The sequence below is a fragment of the Lagopus muta genome, chromosome 18 (assembly GCF_023343835.1).
Source record: "Lagopus muta isolate bLagMut1 chromosome 18, bLagMut1 primary, whole genome shotgun sequence".
NCBI lineage: Eukaryota > Metazoa > Chordata > Aves > Galliformes > Phasianidae > Lagopus > Lagopus muta.
In genome coordinates this window covers 3,156,243-3,178,828 of record NC_064450.1, presented here as the reverse complement: position 1 = coordinate 3,178,828, position 22,586 = coordinate 3,156,243, and the positions used below count along the sequence as shown (strand labels likewise).

At 39.1% G+C, this 22,586-nt stretch overlaps 1 protein-coding gene and 1 long non-coding RNA gene across 10 annotated transcripts in view; both read right to left on the bottom strand.

Annotated features, from left to right (window-relative positions):
- B3GNTL1 (UDP-GlcNAc:betaGal beta-1,3-N-acetylglucosaminyltransferase like 1) overlaps nt 1–22,586 on the bottom strand; it is a 115,113-nt gene that overhangs the window by 57,611 nt on the left and 34,916 nt on the right. For all 9 annotated transcript variants that reach the window (XR_007380523.1, XM_048965448.1, XM_048965443.1 and 6 more), the window contains one exon: nt 21,742–21,837. Coding sequence is in view for 8 of the 9 variants with exons in the window: in XM_048965448.1 (XP_048821405.1) it covers nt 21,742–21,837 (96 nt within the window). In the remaining variant the exon portion in view is untranslated. The remainder of the gene's footprint in view (nt 1–21,741; nt 21,838–22,586) is intronic.
- LOC125702329 (uncharacterized) lies at nt 892–21,729 on the bottom strand. Its single transcript, XR_007380524.1, has 3 exons — nt 20,007–21,729; nt 3,349–3,448; nt 892–1,842 (listed from the first exon to the last, which is right to left on the bottom strand). It is a non-coding gene; the product is annotated as an uncharacterized LOC125702329 (long non-coding RNA).

Sequence of the window (22,586 nt, the reverse complement as noted above, 5' to 3'; positions counted from 1 at the left end):
TACCTCATTTTGTTAGTTATTTTTGCTTTAAATACTGAATAGAGATGATATAAAATGCAGGAATCAAATGGAATTGTAAGAGTAAACACTGTTCATTTTATCTGTTGATGTACATCTACAGCAAGTGCAACTTCTGAAAAACCACATTAGAGATAGAAGGGCAAGGAATGGTGTCACTAGAGCAGAAGGCAATGTATTGAGGGAACGAAGAGGTGCTAAAACAGTTCCATTAGTCATCAAGAGAAAGGGATTTTAAAATAAAATTTGATCATATTCAGATTATTTCCCAATCATTTGATTGAAAGTGCAGCACCATGAGTTCAGCTGCAATGGCCCACAGCCCAGAAGCAGAAGAGCCCAATCTTCCCATGCCCTCCATCCCTTCCATTCCTCCCTCATGTGGTTTCTGGCAATCGCTCAGAGCTGTGCTGAGGTGATTCAGCTCACTAAACTGGTAAAAAAGGAGAGCACCAAATAAGAGAAAAAGGAAGCCTGAGCCATGAGATCAAATCAGCCCAGCTGCATTCTGTACCTGCCCCAGGACTGTGAGGCTCTGCACTGCCAGCTGTGCTAACCTAACTGCTCTCACAGTGATTACAAAGAGGAGTTGCTGCCCTTCCTTCCTGGTCACACATTTCCCACTACTTCCCTTGCTGTTTGAATCCTTGGCAAGCCAATTCCGCTTGCTAACCAAGCAAGAAGAGATTTATTTTTCTCTCCTTACTACCTATCCAACAAGCAAGCTAAATTGGCTCCTTGAGAAGCAGACAGGCACCCAAAATGGCTCAAAAAGCTGCCCTACTAGCAGCTAGGGGCTTGGGGTAACAAGGCCCTCTTAGATAAACTCAGCAGCTCCTAAGGCACCCTAGGCTGCAGCCCTCACACCCCAGTAACGCTGTGCCTCTGCCTCTCCCACCATTGTGCAGACACAGGTGCTCCTCCACAATTTGATAAAGTGGCTCGGGATATTAAACTTTTTTTTTTCCACCTTGTAAAGAGCTGAATGGTCTCACAAAGAGGTCAGTTAAACTCTTGTGCCAGCAAGGAAGTGGGTGGGATTGTGAAGAAATGGGAGACGGAGGGGAGGACTTCAGTAAACTCAAGTGATCAAAGAACCGCAGCTTAAAAATGACTACGAAGGGTGTTCATACACAGGATTGAGCATTTTAATTAAGTCTGAACTAGGCATTTACTGGAAGACATACACATATTTAGTAATGCTTCATTAAGAACAAAAACGTCACTGCTGATTTTTTTTTAGACTAACAAAAGAAAAATCAACACCACTTCACAGGTATCTGGCAGCTAAGTAAGATGATCAATCTGGTTTCATAATCCCACAAGTAAGATCAACTAATTCTAATCCAAATTCTCCTTTTGCTGTAGATTTCATCATCCTATTCCTTTCTCCTGAGACAGACTGCTCTGCATCATGAGAAACATCTGCAGGAATGCAGCTTCTTTTGCAGATGGGGGAAGGCGATGAAAGGACACCACCTCTCCTATTCAGCACTACCAAGAAGATCCCCAGGGAGCACAGAGCAGTCTGGGCATCCTTAAAAGCTGAAAGATCTGTTCCTCATCCACACTCTTTCCCTCAAGGTGAAGTCTTTCAGAAGCTTGCATTTATTCCATGGAAAGCCTGAAAGCAGAGCTGCTGGACTCACTATCAAATAGGACACACGCTCAGCTGCAAAGACTCCTTTACCAGACCTCCCTGGAGTACTTGCACAATAGATGACTTTGAAGCTGACAAGGTTAGAATCCACTGATCCAGTTTAGTCAGTGTTTGTCCCACAGTTAGGCTGGCTTTAGTTTCTTGTCTGAACATGAAGCTAGAACCTATGACACATGCAAAATTCAAGTGCATCAGCAGAGCTCCTCACTTTGCCATTCACCAGAAATTACAGGCATCAGGAATGTAAACCTGAGTGTAGAATATGATGCCCAGATTGCTGGTTAAAAATAGAAGGCATTCAGAAAAGTCATCAAAACAGACAAGGAACAACTTTACAGCTGAAAAAATCAAACAGCGGGTTGTTCTGACTGCAAGAGCTGGGTGAGCTGTTATGGCAACAAACTCAATCATATGGAAGTTGCAAAGCAGCTACAGCTCACCTCTGTATTTGTTTGGTGACAATACAAGAAATAAAGTCCTGACTTGTTTCTTAGTTGGTACTGCAGCCAATACTCACCACTGAGGACAATGCTCATATACTCCTTCTTACTCTTATTCGTGAAAGGCTAGTAGAATTGCACTGACTTTATGAGAAGGAAAAATCCTGAGAGAGAACCACTTTGCTGTGGTGTTAAAATCCACATCTTTAGTCTGTCTGAAGTTTAGGCAGCTGGCAGAATTAAGGATAAACATGAGTATATGCAAAATGCTGACAAACCCTAAGCCACAGAGCTGCTGATCTCAAGTGCTGCACAACAGTGAATTCCCTGATGGAGTTTTCAACTTGGAAAACCCTTATGTGCCCTCTACTTTAGGTTCCTTTCAACTGTTAATAACTAAAGGTAAATTTGCGAGGTAGATTTATTTGGGGAAATGCCCTGAAAGCACAGACTGTACTTGTCCTATCTACAGTAGCTTACTGAAGATTTATCACATACATTTCTCACTAAGAGATTACATTTCATTATTTCCAGAACGGAACATATCACATTTATCAATTTAGCGTTTCTTTTATTTTTTAAAATTATTATTATTATTATTATTTTACTAACAACAAGGATTTCTTGTGACTCTTCTCTCCTGAGCAGACCAATTATATATATACCTTGTAATTATGGGCTTTAGGCCTAATCATTTTATCCTTGTTTTTAACTGTTTTGTGTTTATTTATTGTGACTGCAGAAGCTGAAAGAAGCATTTGGAAAGATCTCACAAGGGAATTTCTTGCTGTCTTCTCCCAGCACAAGTGTCCAGCCAGCTTCTGTACAATCACACAAGAGCTAGGGAATTACAGAGCGTGGTTTTTAATTTACTGCAAGATTTTTTTTCCTGGCAACATGGATCTCCAGTCTGAGAACTACCACTGAGTTCTGTCTTAAATTCATTCTTCACTTTGGCCACGATATGAAATATAAATCAGCCATACAATGGAATACAACGGATGTGTGCTAACATTTCCTTGACACTGAAACACAGAGATGCTACATGAGAAAGCTAAGGAACAAGAATATAAAATCGTGTGAGTATTTATATCGCTATTAAATTATAAGCATTTCTCTTCTCATTTTGCTGACAGGTCTCCACCCCCTAAGCTCAACTACAACAGTCAAATGGAAGGAAAAAGTGTCATGTTTTAGCAAGTTAGGAATGTAGGTTATGCTTTCACTTACGCATGAAAGAATATAGTTCCAGAGGATGTGTAACTTGACCAAGTACTTCTAGGAAAAAATACACCCTGCCTTGCCAAAACGTTCTATTCCAGGCTGTCTTCTGAAAGGATAAAAAACAAAGGCAAGCTTTACTCAAAGTAGCTGGAAGGTGTCTTAAGTTTTACACATACATGCAATAAGAGATGTGGATCTGTTCTGTACACAGGAAAGTCCATTTAATTCCTGCCCCACGACCTCAAGAAAACATTGAGCCTGAGGTTTAAAGAACAGAAACACAAAGCAATGGCTTGAAAGGTATGCAGTGCACCAACACTGCTGTCCTGCATGGGCATCTTAGAAATTCTGATGATGTTATGAGAAAATTGGCTCCTAATTACCACCACCTGTGAAATCTACACAGACTTTTGCATCAGTGTTTTACTGATCAGAAAGATACAAGCAGCAGAAATAAAAACACATCCATCATCACTTCATTGCTTGAAATTCTTGAAAATTGTCGAGGTAGAAGAGTAACAGCAACAAAAGAAGCATTTTAAAGAGTTGAACCAAGCATCCAAGATATGAAATAAAAAGATGAACAATATTGAAAACACTGACAAGAACAAACATAATGAAAATGGGAGAACTATGAGCAGGTGGAAAAAGGCAACGTCACACATTTAGAGGAGTGAAAAAAAATAAGTTCTGGAAAAAAGGGCACAGGACTGCATATTTAGTTCTACTCTTGTTTAATGGTATCTTCATGGGGTGGAAACTGAGTGCTTCAACACAACCTGTTTCTGCTCTCAGAGCTCACAAGGCTGTTATATGACAGACACCTGTGGCACCAGGCATCAAACCATATCATTCTGGAAACGTTTCAACTCATAACATCACACAGTGATATGCTGTCATTTTTAGAAGCTGAAAGCTATAGAAATGAAATACAGCTTTTACATACGAGATTTTACACCTTCTCCAATACTTCTGTTTCTCTAAATAATAAACCAAAAGCCATTTATCATTTTACATTTGATGTCCATAGCAAGTTATGCAGGAGAAATATAAATCATCTGTGCAATCTTTCATAGCACAGAACTTCCCCTTCAGGCATAGAGTCTCTTTTCTTGCTAATCTTGCAATCTGATTTACCTCAATTATTATTGCACAGACATATTTAGTCATATTTACCCTCATTTTTATATTTCTCCTCTGCAATTAAGTTGATTTTAATTAGGATTTCTGTGCTATCATCTGATTACAGACAATTACTCCAATCTTTTATTTCCTTTTTCTATGAGAAAATTAAAGAAAAATAAAACCAAAATAAAGGAAAAGAATGAGAAAGTGCCAGACCTCTCAAAATGCTGTGATAGCTGATCTCACACAAAAAAAAAACAACTTAAATAAAATGACCAGAAATTACGCATTTTAAACCAAACTTGAAGAGCCATAGGTAACACGCACAGTACCAACTGCAATGCACTCGTATTGCTCCAGTCTGAAAAAATGCAGAGAAATGCAAACATTCTAACTTTGCCATCATTACTTAAGGACAACAGATGTGACAAATCAGCCTGGTGACAGAAAAGGAGAAATGTTTGCCTGGGATTACCTTGTCTCTTGCACACTGCCTCTCACTCTTGCACCCAGTTCTCCCAGAAATACACACTGTGCTGGTTTATAAACATCATTTTCATTTCCTTATGAGGGAGCTGTCTATTAACAGCCATTATTACAGTGCCCTAACTCTGTCAGCGCCACATAAAAGTTCTATCCAAACATTCCTCAGCTCCTCTCTCAAAGGGTTACAAGGAAACAGACGGAAACACAATGTAAAAGCACTGGAGCATACGCCTATACACCTCCACTACCAAAACAGAGAAAGCACTGACCCAGAAATACCCTGAGCTGTGTCAGTGTCTAAAAACCAAATACCACAAGCATCCAACTGAACGCATCTCAGCTCTCAACAAATCGTAATAAATTGTTTTTTTTGTTTAAAAAAAAAAAAGAAAAAAAAGGAAACTTTAAACAGAATTCCTGTAACCTCTCAAGGCATGAGATGTCTGTGATGACAAGGCTTGAAGAACTGGTGTATCCCAGAGACTGTGGACACTGACTTAAGTGAAACTAGAACACTAACCCAAGAGAAAAACAAAGCATTGGCTTAAGGAAATTTCTTAATGGAAAACTTTGTAAACCCTCTGCTAAGCGTGGCACCCAACTGAGTGCAGTGGAACAAGACTTTCTCTCGCGAGCACAGCATGGTGTGTTCTCATTGCAGGTGGAAGGAAACAGATTCTGTAGCAGTAGTAGATCATGGGACTACTTGGCTTCCCTGGCAAAGCAGGGAGCTTTATAAAGTTTTATTTCGTTCTCTGCTGTGTGTTGAATGCATCGGACACTTATTTGTGCAGCATGCACTTACAACACAACCTCAAGGACTGTTTTTCTCCATCTACTTAAACAATACTAGATTCCTCTGGTAGACTTTCAGGATCTCACCACATTAAGCAAGTCAAAAAGTATTTCATTAATTACTTTATAGCGATACAAAGAGGGAAACAAGCATTGCTGTCATGTCACGACCACCTTAAATTGTGGGATGCCTTCACTGAAATTCTCTTGAATAATTGACAGAACCACACAGCATTAGGCATTTTCCCTGATTTTGATAGACAAAAAGATCTGCTTTATAGTCAGTCCTGTAATGGACCTAAAAGATGCAATAAGCATCCTTCTTTTCATCTATTTATCTTGAAGATTTTACAGCTTGTTTAAATTAAGACTGAATTAGCAAGCAATAAGACTGCATTTCCTAATATGTCTAACAGACAAAATACAACCATGTTGCTAAAACTGCCCTGTCAGCAAAGAAAAATGTCAAAATCTAAAACTACTGGCTTCCAGTTTAACAGATAAAGCAGCATAATAACATTAAGCATCTTGTGAAAATACGCTGCACGCTGAAATGGATGCTTTAAAACACAGACCAAAAGAGTTCTTACACAGCATCAGACCGATTCTGCAGTGAGGACAGAGACGAGACTGATTTGTAACTTACAGGCAGGAAAGCCTAGCAAGTAGGCAAAACAGAAGAACCATGAATATTTATCTTTCCATGTTTGCATTCACTAAAAATGATATCACAACTCACAAAGCTTTGGTTCAGATTAAGGAGAAAATAAATCCTCTGTCTAAAGCCAGTGAGAAATTAATAATAACATCGCCATGTACAGAATTCCAAGCCTCCTTCATCCCCAAACTGCTCTAGGGACAGTAAGTCATTCATACACCCGTCCCTTTGATCCAACATGTAAGGAGCTCATCTCCAAACACACACATTGAATCGTCATGCTTCAATGCACAAAGGACACAACAGCACTTTCAGTATCAGAGTTGTTAAGCAAGAACAGGAAGACAATAGATAATACAGAAATAGTCACAGTGTTATTTTGTTCCAATAAAACTTGGCTTTTTTGATCAATTAATTTTTTGCATTGCATACGAGTTTTAAATGTTAACAGAGCACTTGCAATACTTCACCAAATTCTCACTAAGCCATGGCAAACAAACACCCAAGAGATTGGAAAAGATTTGGCAACTTCAGTTTCCAACGCAGACAAAGCAATATTGTTAGCAGTGCCTTCTCATCTCAGACCTTTGTGTATAAATTGCTTTTCTTGAACTCCCATCTCAGATTGTTTCCTCCCACAGCTCTCAAGACAAGGTTCAAGATTATAACTCTCAGCAAGCTTCCCAAAGCTTTCCTTTCTGCTGATCCTCCAAGAAGAACACACAGCATTTCTTACCCTGTTCCTGGCACCTAGCAGTCTTGCTGTCCAGTGGACACAGCAAACCATTAAATGTGAGATGCTCTGTGGGTTTCAGAGCAGGCATCTAAAAACGCCCTGTGTGCCTGTGGGAAACACTCGTGCATTAGATTTGCAACCACTGAGTTCTGCAAAGAATTGCCAGACCTTGCAACTACATAAAAAAAAAGCCATCAGGGTGAAGAAGGCAGAGCCACTCGTATATGATGAGAAAGGTAGAAGTATTTAGGTTTAAAACTATCCTGTTCTGATTGAAAATAATCAAAGGCTCAGGAAAATGAGACGTTTTATTGTTCAACAGCATTCTAAATGGCACCTTTACTGATAGAGCACAGAACTGTGGCAGGGAGTATGGCCATAAAGAGAAAAAAACAACAACAAAAAGCAACCACAAGTCTTAGAGAGACAGGCAGCAGCAGAGGCCTGGATGTCAATAAAATGAAGGGCACTGAACAGTGCCAGATACCTCTGGGTACCACAGGTCCACAAGTGCCAATGGCACATCACCTGCAAAACAGTGCACATTAGTAAGCTGTTTCCACTTGCATGCATGAAGGTCAGTTGTGCATGGACCCTTCACATCAAGTGACACTAACAGGTACAAAACAGGAGACTACAATACAACTAACACTGCTTTTACTGACTTCTAAACAGATATCATCTGAAGGACTGTATAGTCAACGAATATACGGGTGTTTTAATTAAGAAATACACAAGGAAGTTAGGCTAAGCAGGTTATCACACTGAAGAATGGATGGAAATCTTACCCCTGACAAGACTCCAAGGGAAGCGATCTCCAGCAGAGATCCTTCCCCAGTGGCAGTCAGCTGTTCAATGGGGTCTAGGAGAGGTGCAGCCAGGCTCCCCTCCTTCCAGCATCACAGGTGGATTGCCCTCACCTGTGCTCCCAGGGCTGCCTCAGGTGGTCAATCAGAGGTTCAGGCCGTGATTCAGCAGTTCCCATACAAGGGCTTAACGAGGGACTGGCAGCCTAAAGAATTATTTACTAACCTAAGGATAACAAGCTAGACAAATGCAATCAGGAGTGGAGGGAAAGGGTTACAAAAATCAGTTCCATGCTAAGACAAACAAATAAACACAATCTTTTCTCAGTTCAGGCTTAAAGGTTCTCACTTCTTCCATAACACAACACAGATGATTCGCAGCTGTTTGGCATCTGGTGCACTTCTACCTTATAAATACATTCTCTTTTTGTCATTAGATATCTCCAAACACATCAGAGTACTTGTATCCAGTTCATCGGAGCACGAGCATCCTAAACATTTCTGAGTTTTCCTTAAACATTTCTGGCAGTGGAAATCAAGAATTCGAATTCTACCAGAATAGCAAAACAAAAGCAGAATCAGCTTCCCAATGCTTAATTAGTGGTACTCAGTGAAAAGGAATGTTAATTTGTGAACCCTTCGATTCCAAGTAAGATTTTTTTAGTACGTACATTGTTAGTAACTAAAAAAAATTACATGTTATTAGGAAGACAGAAAAGTACTGGTACTTGTGATTTATGATCAGGGGAGTCTCATGCTTACTGGGTGATTCACAAAACTTAGTTTTTAGCTGCAGTATTTTGTAAGATGAGCCAAACTTTTGATTGTTTTGTTTTGACAAGCAGAAGCTTTTGACTATATGACACCAATTTTATGTATGCCACTAATTCTAAATAGAAACAACATTTATGTATTACTTTTGGCATCAAATTATTATATAGTATCACATGGATAAAATGTCTCAGCTGAAACAGCTGTGCAAAGTACTCAAGCTAGCTGGCTTTCTTCCTCTTTGATAAACTTCTAGTCTGCTTGGAAATTCCAATTTTTTCCAGATTTCAGCTTAGTGGGCTTATTTGGCAATCCTTCATCTCCCACAGACACACTCTCTCTCATTCTCTAGCAGCTGCAGACATACAAATTTCCATTAAAATCTACACGTATCCGGTTAACAGATACGATTCAGAAGCTTCAAGACTGCAAAAGCAGAAAGAATAAGAGCAATGCACAAGTAGCAGTGCTTGAGATTCATTACAGAAATAACATTCAAAAGTGGATTTACCAATTTTCTCTTCCATACTGAAAAAAACACTGTGTTTCAATAACATAACATGCGTAGCTATCAAGATTGTATTTTGATGTGTTAGCCCTGTAAGAGTGCTCAAAAACATTAATCAACACGTTTGCTAATTGAATGGTCAGCAAGGAAAATAAACTGATCATAAAACCACAGAATGGGTTTGTGCTGGGAGGTACCTTAAACTTCCAGTCAAAAGTTCCACAAATATAAAACACGCCATTTCATATGCATGTAAAAAACATCACATCCACATGGCGTAGGTCCTGCACACAAAGGACATGTGTGTATATATATATTTATATATGTGTGTGTACATACATGGAACCCAGAGCTGTCATCATTCATACATTTCTGACATTTGGGTGCCCTGAAATAAATCTTTAATGCTGTATAGTAGCAATATACATTTGCTCATCACAGCATGAGGTAATTCTATGGTTAAAGATGATTATAGCTATGCTGTAACGAATTTATTCTTAGCAGAAGTGGAAGAGTTCTTTTCAAACAGTGTCAGAATGATTCCCCATCCTCCTGCCACAACACACTTTCACTGAGGCAGCTTGTGCCTTGATAGGTGGATGGTTGGACTGGATGATCTTGTAGGTCTTTTCCAACCTTGGTGATTCTGTGAAATAATGACTCGATATTCTTCAGTCACATTTTCAGACTTGTCTGTACAGTTCTTAAATCTCAAATTCCAATCAAATTACATTGTTCTATTTCTTAAATAACTAATACCTGCAGCACCTGTCTTGTTAATATTCTAATTTTCCCAGATGATAAAGACTACAGCTTATCAGATGAGTGGCTCAATTCCTCGATGCAAACACCTGGAATTCACACAGACCTCATGAAGATGCATTTTGGAATTATTAAAGTGATTCTGATTAAGGTAGATGACTACTTTCCTTCTAAGGCGGCACAAATAAAGCTAATTAACTCCTAACTTTTAATACTCTTAAATGCACCAACTGTACTAGAAATAAAGGTAGCAATACTGGCACTTTGTTTTCCAAGCTGTATTATCATTTTCCTTAATTTTAAATCAAATTGCTTTCCATGTCTTGCAACTGGAATCCTACTACAGTAGGAGACTTTGAACATCACCTACCTTCAATATGGAACTTGAAACTAAAGCATTAGAGGAAACAGGCTTGCTCCTGAAGCATGTAATTTCTTCCTTCCTCTTTATTCTAAAATTATTCGTGTTACCTAGCTGATGAAAAAGCCCAAGCAGCCTAGGATTTGAGTCACACACAGAATATGGCAGATGCTTATCACAGGCACTCTTCCTGCCTAACATGGAAAAGCGTGCTGCTCTCTGTACAGCAGAGGATACATTATTTCTTGCTTCTGAGTAACAAAACACATTTGCTGCAGATACTATTTAAGCCATAAGAACTATTTCTGTGTTTTGTTTTCACCTATTTATCAATTTATTCCTGCTTGTGTTCAGAAGCATTCTCTATTGCACAAACAGCCAGGGGACAGTCCTGTTTATTAGGATTTGACATTGGTGCGCTGACGTTTTATGGCAAGGATATTATTATAAAAGCCATAAAAGAATGAATTCAAAACAACAACAGGACACCAGAAAATTGCTTCCATTTCCAGCTGTCATTCTGAGCCTGAATTAATGCAACGTCTACCAGGCATCTTCTTCCTCAACTAAGTTGTAGTTTTGCTCATTGCTCTCTCTTCCCTATGCAAGGGATGCTTCCTACAACTTTACATAAACTTGTTAAACTTGGAGATCAAAATGATTTGAGGAAGACGTTTTTATTAACTTTTCTCCGGTGATACACACTGATTTATACCGAGCAAGAAGAAAACGGGAATTAACTGGACATTGCATTGGCATTACCATTACCCCACAAACCCATTCTATCTGAGACAAAATGAGCTACAGTAAAAATTCTCTTAGCTACCAGGAGACGCCTGTTTGTATCAGCATGCCCCAGACAACCTGCAGCCACAACAACTTCAAAGACAATTCTGCTCTGAAAGCAGAAGGATGTCACCTCATCACTTTATATCTGCAGGAACTAGCTATCATTGAAGTTCCTGAACAGAAAGACAATAACATTTGGGGTGGAAATCATGCTTTAAATATGGTTTAAGCAAAAAACAATTAAAAGGACAAATTTATTGTGATTACTGCACTAAATGAAAGAATCAGCTGTCCCACACTTCCTAAGAGAATGAGGCAAGCATCCAGCAAAGCAATACAAAAATCCATGAGGCTTGTAATTCGCAATTTGTGCCACCAGGCAGACCTCACCAAACAGAGCCGTGAGCCTTCCAGGGCCACTGTGCTCTCAGCAGAGGCAGAAGCAAGGCCTCACAAAAGTGACTTTGTGTGATGTAACTGGGTGATAGCCCACAAAGCTGCTATCGCTGACGCCCAGCGTGCTGACAGGAAATAGTTGCTGCCTTGAGCCTTGATCTACCCACGTGAAATGGAGCTTGCTGGCTGACCACAGACCGGCCTCTGTTCTCTTTGTAATTGTCAACATCTGCTCTGCAGATCTATGAATAATTTTATGACACCAAAAAATTTCTCTCCTACTGACTCCAAAGGTTTTTTTGTTGGTGGTCTTTGTTTTTTTGCTTTTTTTTTTTTTTAACATATGTGTAATGTGACACTGAGACTAAGAGAGAGCCTGTTTTGTTCACAGGTTAACATTTACATTTTTCTGAAAGATGCCATTGAAATGAAATTCCGAGTAGGTAGGGAAATCTAACACTGCTGACTGCTGGCTTTTAAAATCAGGTGGCCAGATAAGTGTTGGCAGTTGACATCACACATCGTTCTCAAATGCTGGCTGTTAACTGGAGCAACATCCACTGCAGTGGGTTCCACAATAGCTACTACAGGAGAAGCAGCTGATTACCTAAACAATTAATGCTGACCACAACAAACCTTAACTCAAGTACATTACTTCCGAAGAAGTAAGGATTTAGATGTACCATTGGAGACTTCACCAGTTTGAGTCTCAATTAAAAGAGAAAAAAATACATCCAAGGGCAGCTTAACAGCAGTGCCATAGGAACACCAAGTGTTTGCAGCTTACATTTTCAATTTTATTTTCACTTCATTAAAACAGGTTTTTATTTCTGTATTTTAGGAAAGACATGGATAAAGCTCAGGTCGCACCCTGCCTAGACAAAAAGGAAGAGAAATGAAGAAAAACAGGGACGTATAGATGCACTGCCATTGGATTGCATTGAGTACTGCTTGTCTTCATAATCAGTAAAAGTGGAAGAGTGGAAAAAACATTTAAAAAAAAAAAAACAACAATCACAAGGAGAATACTTGCACCTGCTAATATAATTCTCAGTTTTCCAGGATTGGAAAATAATGTGATAAGTTTTCTCACCTCCTATGCACAACACAGGCAGGCTGTTGGCTGCATGTGGGACAAAACCAGAAAAAAACCCACACCTACATCAGCTGAAATACCCAGAAAATACTCAGAGCAAGAGCAGCGAGAAGCACGAATCTACATACGACCTTACAGTGTCCTGTTGAAGCAAGCACTGTATTCACGTGCACTGCAATTAATTCTTTATCTCCCTTTCTTGTTTCTATTATAGACTGAGAATTCCCCTGCATTACCAGGATGTAAATGCTGTGACAGGGAGATCATTTCTTGGTAGCCTGAGTTTGGTTATCACCTTTCCAGCCTGGCAGCACCGTAACAAGCACAGAGCATCCAGGCAGATTTCAGTTCAGTGCTTCTTAGCACAGATGTCCACTGCATGAGAAGTCTGGTAGAGCCCAATTTCTCTCAGGAGCAATAAAATCCTAACTGAGTCCAATTCCCACCTTGATGACCAATTTACTTGAGATTCTGACATACTTATGGAAGCTCAATAAATTGAGAAATAGATGAACACAGTATTATTTTCTCCTGAATACAAAGATGATAATTAAATCTTTCCTTCCTTGCACTCATGGGTGGTTTATTTATGATTTATTTATTAGAAACTGCTCAGCTATTTGTTCCTTGCAAAATGAATGGGCAATTAAGAGTGTGGTGAACTTGTGGCTCTTCTGTACAGCAGCAGGGAAAGACAGAATCCTTTGAGGGAAGAGATGAAACTGAGAACAAAGTGGGACAGTGAAAGCAGCTGAATGCTGTCACAGCCATAACAACCAATTCCAAAAGTTTGTAGTGGAAAACAGTGAAAGCTTTAGAACACACAAAAGGAAACATACAATATGAGACCCAGACAAGCAGCCTAAAAGCCCCCCCAAAATAGAGAAATTCATCTGCTTGTGACTAATCAACTGCCATGCGTCTGAAGTAAAGCTCAATGTAAAAATGTCAGCTTTTAAATTAACTAGGATATTTCCTACTGCTCACCTAGTAAATCTAAGGCAGGAAAGCAGTGGGCATCACTGTTACATGCTAACGTCATGAACTCAGATCCTGCTTTAACAGCTTTTAATATAGAACAAGGAGACAGCTTTTGCTGTGGAGAATTTGGAGTTCACGTTAGGCACCAACCTACATTAGGAATACATTAAAACAAGAATTTAAAGCTCTTGTATTACAGCATGAATCACAACTATACTCACATAACAAACGCTCTGCTACAGAGACTACTTACACCTACTTCATATAATCACAGCAGAGCAGTTCCCAGTAGAGATTTGGTTATATTTGTGCATAGGTAACTTTTCACACGAGTTGTAGGTGATCAAGGTGCAACTATGAGCTATGCTGACACAAATTACTTTCATACAAGTGAGCTCACATAATGGTTTTTAGAACCACATTCTGGTATCAAATCCTATTTATGCAGATAGACCATTGAAAATTACAAGGTTATTAGCTCAAGAAGCTGAATTATAGACAGCACACTTATTTTGTCTTTAGTTGCAGAAAAAGCTCTCCAAAATAATTAAATAAAATGTAGATCAATATTTACAGCAAAGGTTTGTCTTCATTTGATTTCAACCACGTATAAGATGATCATAATCCTGAAATCTGTATGTTCATCACTATATTTATTTAATTCTGTCGTCATTAGTGTACATTTATGCACAGGATTATCCAAAATAAATACAGCCCCCCAGCCTGCTAAGAAGTTACACTCCTGGAAATAATAATTCCTTTTATTGCACAAACTTCCTGAACATGTATAATTTATGTTGGCAGATATACTCAATACATGCTTATCCTTATCAAGGATAATTTCAGAGCAGAAATGCATGGAAAGCGCTTCAAATTTGTTGGATTAAAAACTAGTCTGGTAAGATTTTGCTTTTTCTGGGTAACTCTGAAAAACACTATGATTTGCACCAACTACTAATAGGTCACAGCTTGTCTAGCTGCAGCATCAGAATTTCCAATTTCATAAGGCTCTCTGCTATTAAAACATAAGGTATAAAGGTGCCAGGTATACACTTCTCCCCACTGCCTTTTTCTGCACCGTGTGAGCAGTCACTGCAAGCAATACAAAATGTTAAATCCACCCACGTCACAGAAACCAGCGCATCCAGAGAGGTGGCAAAGTCCCAGCAGTTACAGCAGAAGGCAGACAAGGCCATTTCCTTCCTTGCTATACAGCCCATGCACTGCAACCGCCCCGATTTCCATCCGGGCCAGGGCTCCCCTGTCCTTCTGCTAACCACAAAGCACACGCCTGCCCCACCTCCTCCACATGTAATCATTCTACTTCTCAAAATGTGAGCTGCATACACAACTGGCCCACTTCCAGAGGAACTAGATGTATGCTAATCATCTTAAGATCATGTAATTGGAATAAATGAATAGACAAGTATCTACTCTGTATGAAAAAGGACATAACGTTCACAGTTACGGTTGATCTAAGCTAACACCCTGAAAAGCTCTCTATTATTTCTTTATTTGCATAACTTCAAGCTCAAGAACTTCTAATCACAGCCCATTTGGCCACAGCTTTGTAGACAGAACAAAAATCCCTTGTCCTTGTTTTGGTCCATTTTTGTCATGCTTGTGCTAACAAAAAAAATAAACAAAAATTGAACAAATCATTAAATCTGGTCCCTTATATTCCAAACCTGCCACACTGAACCAAGTTCTGTTTCCTTGTTGACGCAGAAAGGAAAAGATCTCAAGCATCCCACCGCAGCATACATCATTGATACAAGGGGATAGGATGGATTTTGTTTCTTTTGTAATTCAGCTTCCTAAATCAGCTCCACTCCAAAAAAGCAAGAACTACTAAAACAGAGTGAGATCAGTATGAAAAGCATCACTAAACAAATTCATGGAAGGTCAAACCGGCCTTCCGACCTACAGCCCCGCTTGGGAAGTGACGCTTTCACACTCGCACTCCCACTACAGATAATTCAAAAACTGCTGAGCTCTCCCAAAAATCCAGCCCAATTATTTTAGCACTGAAAGCTGAGACCAAGAAAGCAAGTTATTTTCCAGCAATACTTAAAGCTCACTTCACTTGTGCTCAAACATATTTTGAAAGGTGAAAAATTATTCTGTGCTTGACTGCAATAGAAGAATTCTTTTTCCCCCATATATAAGGTACAGGAGGGAGCTGCACTACAATAACAATGTATGCTTAGAATCAATGGCTTTTATTGCTCTAAAAGCCACAGCAGAAGTGTTCCTCCTTTTTGTGGAATCAGCACATTGAATTTTAAACTTGAAGAAACAAAATTACAGGAAGTTTGGGGAGTATCTGCTCCGTGCTCTTGCAAACAGAAGATTTACTGACAAATAAACACCATTAAATTAGCTGGATAACATTTGTATTTGGAGTGCACTTTGTTTTGAAATTATAAGTTACAGTCATTTCAATATTTCAGCTACAATTTTAATACAAAACCTGTTTTTCATCCTTCATCTGTTAGACAAACACAGATCCCTTAAGCTATGCAAGGTATGGCAGCACCAAGCGAAGCCTGAAGGCTGTTTTGTTTGTAAACTACAATGCCAACAGGATAAATATGGAAGATCAAAGAAGAACAAACAGAGCATTCAGAAGCTGTCAGCTATGGCTTCCATTCACATCCCTATGTGCCGACTTACAACATTAATGGAACTTTTTGCACTACTTTTCTAAGTTATTTGCAGAATAGCGGAGGAGGCATTGGCACCAATAAGAGTTTGGAGAATAAATTATGCATTTCTAAAAATGCAATCCTTGGCAGTTTTGCATTTGCAATTACTTGTCCATCTCCTACATCAAGTGTCCAAATAAAACTTATTTAGGACGGAAACATTACCTCTCATATTGGTATAATTACTTAAGATACAAGGAAAGGTCATCACTGGGAACAAATCATGGTTCAAATCAGAGGCTTAATCTGGATGCCCATCACAATCTTGTCATGTATTTTCTGCCATACATGTATCCTTCATACTGCAGGACTGTATGCCAAGTTGCTTATATAATATGCCTAAAGTATTTAAATATTGCCATGTGTTGCCAACCACATCATGCATGCAAATCATCAAACAAAATATAATAAGAAAAATCTAAGTTATTTAACACTCTCTCCTTTACAGCATGCCTTTAAACTCATGCAAAATCACTAACACACAAAATCTGTATACGGTTTTGAACTACTGCAAATCTATTTGTGAAAGTTCAAAAACATTTGACCCTGAGATGCCTTCACATAAAGCCTCGCTAGGAAGTTCTAACGATGCTTTCAGTGCACAGATGTGGGTAAGGCACTTCTTACTAAACTTTCTAGAACTCCACGAACGCCTTTGACACGCGTTTCCAAACACCAACAAAAACACTGAGTAGCTTGTGCAACCTTGTTTCATTCTCATCCAGAGAGGAAAAGGGATCAACCACAAAAGGAAGAGGCCAACTTTTTTTTTTTTCCTTGTATGCTATATCCTTAATCCCATGCAAACCAACACAGCCCGCAGTATTTAACTGTTTTATAACTCTGGTCGTATCACTCAGAAAGTCATTGGGACTTCGCTGTTCACACATTTTTTGGTAACACAGGTGAAGGCAGAGGAAAATGTGACAAGGAAAAAAAAAGCCCAAGAAAGCATTGAGTGTCTTTTGATCAAAAGACTAAAAAAATGCAAGTGATCTAAAAATAAATGCTGGAGCAGAGATGGGGAGGGAAATCAATCAGCCTTTTCATGCTTTTATTCATTCTTAAGAAAGTCTTACCCCTCGTCCAGCTTCACCCTTAAGTAATGTAACTGGAAAAGATGCACATAGCCACTTGGATTGCTATCTCAATCATTATTTCAGTTCTGGTGTACTGACAACCAAGCCTAGCACTTGCAAAGTCAGAATTTCTGGTCTACAGGTGAAGATAACAAACACTCCAAGCCAGAGATACTCAACTTATGGCCCACCTGGAAAATGCATCCCTCCTCCAATCCTCTCTTACCAGTTCTGCCTGCCTCTGGGACTGCGCAGCAGACCAACAGAGCTGGTCCAGCAGTGCCAGCTTCCGTTAGGCTGCAGAACTTCTTCAGGTAGTGCAGCTCCTTCCCTCCACATTGGGCTTTCTGTAAGCAGATTACAGAGCACACCTCCACACCTGCCTGCCTCCCAAGAAAGGTAGGAAGCACCTAACTCTTCTTCCTGGTCTGCCTTTAAGAAAGGGAGCCAGTAGGAGCCATAAGGTGCATGAGCTTCTTCTGCCCTCCTCAGCCCACCTGACTGCCCTCTCTCCTTGCAAACAGGAAGAAGTTGCCTATAAGGATGCACCAAGACAATGCAATATTGAATTTATATTATTGGGAAAAACTTCTTACACGATCCACGCAGACAGAATGCTGGATCTATTTCCAAAACAAGTATCTATAGTAAATTCTGATTCGTAGTGTGAAACTTGACCTCACATTCCCTAAAATACTAGAATGGGAACACAACCTATTCAGAGAAGCCAGCATTTAAACCTATTAGCTAAAAGTGGCAGCTCTAACAGCAGAGAAAAAAAGAATGTTAAGGGACTCTCACATGTTAAATGCTGTTCTTTGGTCAGGTAGCAAAGAGATTAGAGGTAAGAAGTCACCTGTGAAAGCTTCCAGATCTGTCCTACACAAAGAGCTCTAAGATAAGCTGCAAAGTACCCCACCTATCCGGGAGCAGCACAGACACATTATGGGGGGCAACAGGCACACAGGATCACAGTGTTCTGTTTAGATGGTTATTTCTCTAAATTATGGTGTCCTCTCTCACCAAGCAGAGCCCACTCCTATTGACAAGCACCTCCACACACACCCCTCTGATTTCACAGGCTGCTTTCTAAACGGACAATGATCTGAAAGCAGAGAGGCTCATTGTCTTGAGGATAAAAAATGGCAGGTCAGATGGAATGGCACTTCAGGCTGAATGCAATACTTCACAGACTGCCTGTGAGATTAAACTAAACTAAACAGTGATCTAACAGACATGGATGTGAACTCGGCTATGTTACTTACAGCCCACAACAACCCTTAAGAACTACTTGTATAAATGCTTGTGTAATTAATCCAACCTTTAAAACCATTTAGGAATTTTCACTTATCCAGTACAGCAAAATTTCCAGCTTAAAAAGAGCTGCATGATAAAACTTCAATCACAGTTCAAGCACAACTCAAACTCTGACATCCTTTCAGATTAGTTTTAATCTGCATTTTGTCCACTCATCCCAACATCAGAACAGTCAGGTATCCATATTTATTTGCTTATTTTCTTTCTGTACCTGTCACCATGCTCACACATGACAAGCTTAAATCTTTCTGGGGGGTGTATTTTAATGCTTACATTACTACACGTGCAAAGCAATGTTTTATCACTCAATCTATAAAGAAGATAACCTTAAACAAAGCTCTTTTAAAAAGTAGTCTTCACATCAGTATGCTCTCTTTGTATCCTTTCACTCCCCCTCAATCTCTGGGGTATATATTCTGAAATTTCACGCATACCATAGAGTATCTTTGGAATGTTACAGTATAATTGTTTAGAGAAACATTTAATGGATGAGCAAGCATCAAGAGGCCATGGTTAAGGGAAGGGAAAAGTTAAAATGCTAGAAGCATTTTGTATTGAATGATCTCAGCATGAAGACAGGGTATGGACATTCGATCCAAAAATCTGGTATTGACTCAGGCAATATAAAACCAGCAGAGCACTGAGGCTCATGAAGCAATCCAACCACCTAACAAAACATCTGCTGCCACCCACCTCTTTCAAACTGCGCTTTAGTAAACAGCAACTGAAGTCATCAAATGCTATAGAACGTTATTTGATTAATACCAAATATTAGGAGAGCAGATTATGCAACATTGTCAACTTTTTTTTTATTGGTCACTCACTGTCCCAGTTCACAGCATAAATAACGAGCACGTGTGTGATACAGAAAAGTATCAGTACAGAAAAGAAAGTGGGGGAAAAGCTGAGGACTGAGTACAGAGACAGTAGAAAAAGCTGAACATTCTTTCACTACAGGAAACTGCTGGAGACAGCATGCTGCAAATTAAAGCCAATTTTCCCGAATTCCCTGAAGGACTGCTCCTCCCCTGTATTGGACAAATCTCTTAGCAGAGGCCTATCATTACAGCTTTCTTAGGACTTATCTCCTGAAAAAAATAAGAAAGTTTTTAGAAGTACACCCAAAACAAAACACATCAGTATATCAGGAGGACAAAGGAGACAACCCCCTCACAGGCCTAACCTTATATAGCTCACTCGCATCACAACTAATAGAGAACAGCTGAAAGAGTTTTGTCTCATATCTATACTTTGTTAAATCAAGAAAAAACAAAATAATTGCCTCCCTACCTGAACTTCTGATCAGAAAAATGGTTACTGAGGCAGGAGAAGTGATGCATACCAAAATGCACCGCTCTCAAATCAATCCATTCTTCTCACAGCAGAGCTACAAAAGCCGGGCTTCATACAGACTTGTCTCCCAGTTGATCATGGGTTGCAGCTGAAGCTTGTCTCATGATTGGGCACTCAAATCTCTGCCCAAGTGGATTCTGTTGTTCTTAATGACATACGATTTGCAGCTGGTGCAGTACAGTGCCTTCTAGCTTTACACTTCCACAGATTTTTCAGAAACTTGATATGTTTGAGGAACTACTATTTCTGAGTTACTTTTTGTATAGAACAGGTAACGTCTTTAAACCCAAAAGAGGAACACAAATAGTGCAACTGCACAAATCTCATCTTGTTTAGAAACCCATCAAAAGGAAGCACAAGCTTTATTATGCAGACTTCTAGATCCAGTCCCAATATGTTTTCCAGTACTCCTTATCAAGCTGTAAAATGTGTGAATTTAAATCGTATGTAAAAACAATGGATTGCTACTTGATTAAGGCTGGAAGATATATTTATAGACACATAAGATTGCATGGGATTACCCAGGTCACTGTGTTTGCATCCTACTGTCAGGAAAATAACACTGCATAAGCTCTTCTGGAAAATTTGCAGCCCTGTCTTAAAATGAGTGTTCATTTTTCACCCCCCTCCTCAGTTCTTCAGACCCAAAGCAATCTCAAAATTAGGATATTTCCTTTGCTTTCCAGTTTAATTCATGAAAAGCTCCATCGAGTGACCACTTCAAGACAGACAAAAAACAGCAGATGATGTAGGACAAACTTTTACACTGCATCCTCAAGCTTTCCTTTGTCTTTCCTTTAACAACGTAGTTGTGTGCTATTACTGCACATCCAGATATCACTGTCAGATAAACTCATGGTTTTAAAACTGTAATTTTTTCTAATGTCATACTCAAAGGAGAATCCAAATATTCATCCCACTGGGTAATGTTCCCTATAACTGCTTTCATTTGGTAAATTACAGAGAACCATAACACTACTGCTGGTTTTAAAATAAGTCTACAGATGAATTTCTTGTGTTACAGTGACCATCCCAGAGCCTGTAAGTATATTTTTGGGGGTTATGGTAATGGGAAATGCAGCAATGAAGTCTAACAAACATGGGTATGTTAGTATTTTCAAGCACTTAAATCCAAGAAAATCAAAAGCAAATGTCTTCCTACCATAGCATCACAAAACCCAATCATAAATACTTGAATCATAATGTCTGCTGAGATGCTTTCTGCTAACTCTCATTAGATTTCTTATAATAATACTCAGCACACACATTCCTCCACAGGCTGGATTGATTTCTTCCACAATTCAACTTGTTTTTGCCAAAGTCTCTTCTAGTTCAGCACTGGCTGCCTGCCTAACAAAACAACCTATCTTCATGCCAGAACTGTCATCTTCAGTCCTGTAAACGTATCTTACTTAAAAACATGTGTAATGAACAGTATTTTAAAATGATCTCCAGCAAAATTTAAACAGATAAAGAAGCAGTCAGTATCATAGCTCAGTGCAAAGGTATCATTACATAATGATCACACGCACCACAAACTTCTGTTATTTGTTATAAAATCCTGATGACCTGGGGAAGTTATCATGTATTGCCACTGAATGAAAAGCTAACTAAATAAACCTTGCACTATATTTTTCAGTCATCATTTCAGTCACACCTGAATAAAGAATACCTGTGTAAGAAGTTGCTCTTCAGTCAGACTATTGATCCAACGTGTGTACCGTTCAGTAGACTCTGGTGGCTCTCTTCTGACTTGGCAACCAATAATCTAAGGCAAAATGAGACAAATAGTGCTGTTAATTGCTGTACACCCACATGGCAACAACTAAACAAAATCCACAAAATTGACATTGAAAACATCCGAATCCAAGAACTAAGATTGTCTGCACACATTTTCTTAGAGCCCTTCTATGTTCATAATATCACACAGTACAACATGGCACAGCTGCTCTGCTCAAATAAGATAGTTACAGACCTTCAGAAACTCTAGATTCTAGGAAACTCTTAACATGAAGAAGCGTCTTTGTAATATCCTCATTCTTGGAAATACTTGAACCACTTCAGCTGTAATTATACAGAGACAATAATCCAAAGGCTTATTATATCTAGAATTCAAGATTTCACCCAGAATAGTTTGGCTGAAGCCAGAAAATTTGGGAAGTGAAAAATTAGAACTTGGATAACATTAGGAAAATAGTGCCATCACCTATAATATCATATGCTACTTACAGTTCATTCAAAATAAGTTAAGAAATCTGTATTCTGATTTGTTTCATTCATGGTAGAACGATCTAGACTCTTTGCATATGCCTTATACTCCAACAATATGCTTTAAGTTGGTTAGCTCTGAAGTGATCAGGCAGTTGGATTCGAAGATCTTTGTTGGTCCCTTCTAACTGAACTACACCATTCAATTTCATTTTGATAATAACTGCTCATTCAAGCATTATATTCCCTTTATTACAATTTTTACTGTCTAATACTGTTCTGTAGCTGTACAGATTAAATATGAATTTT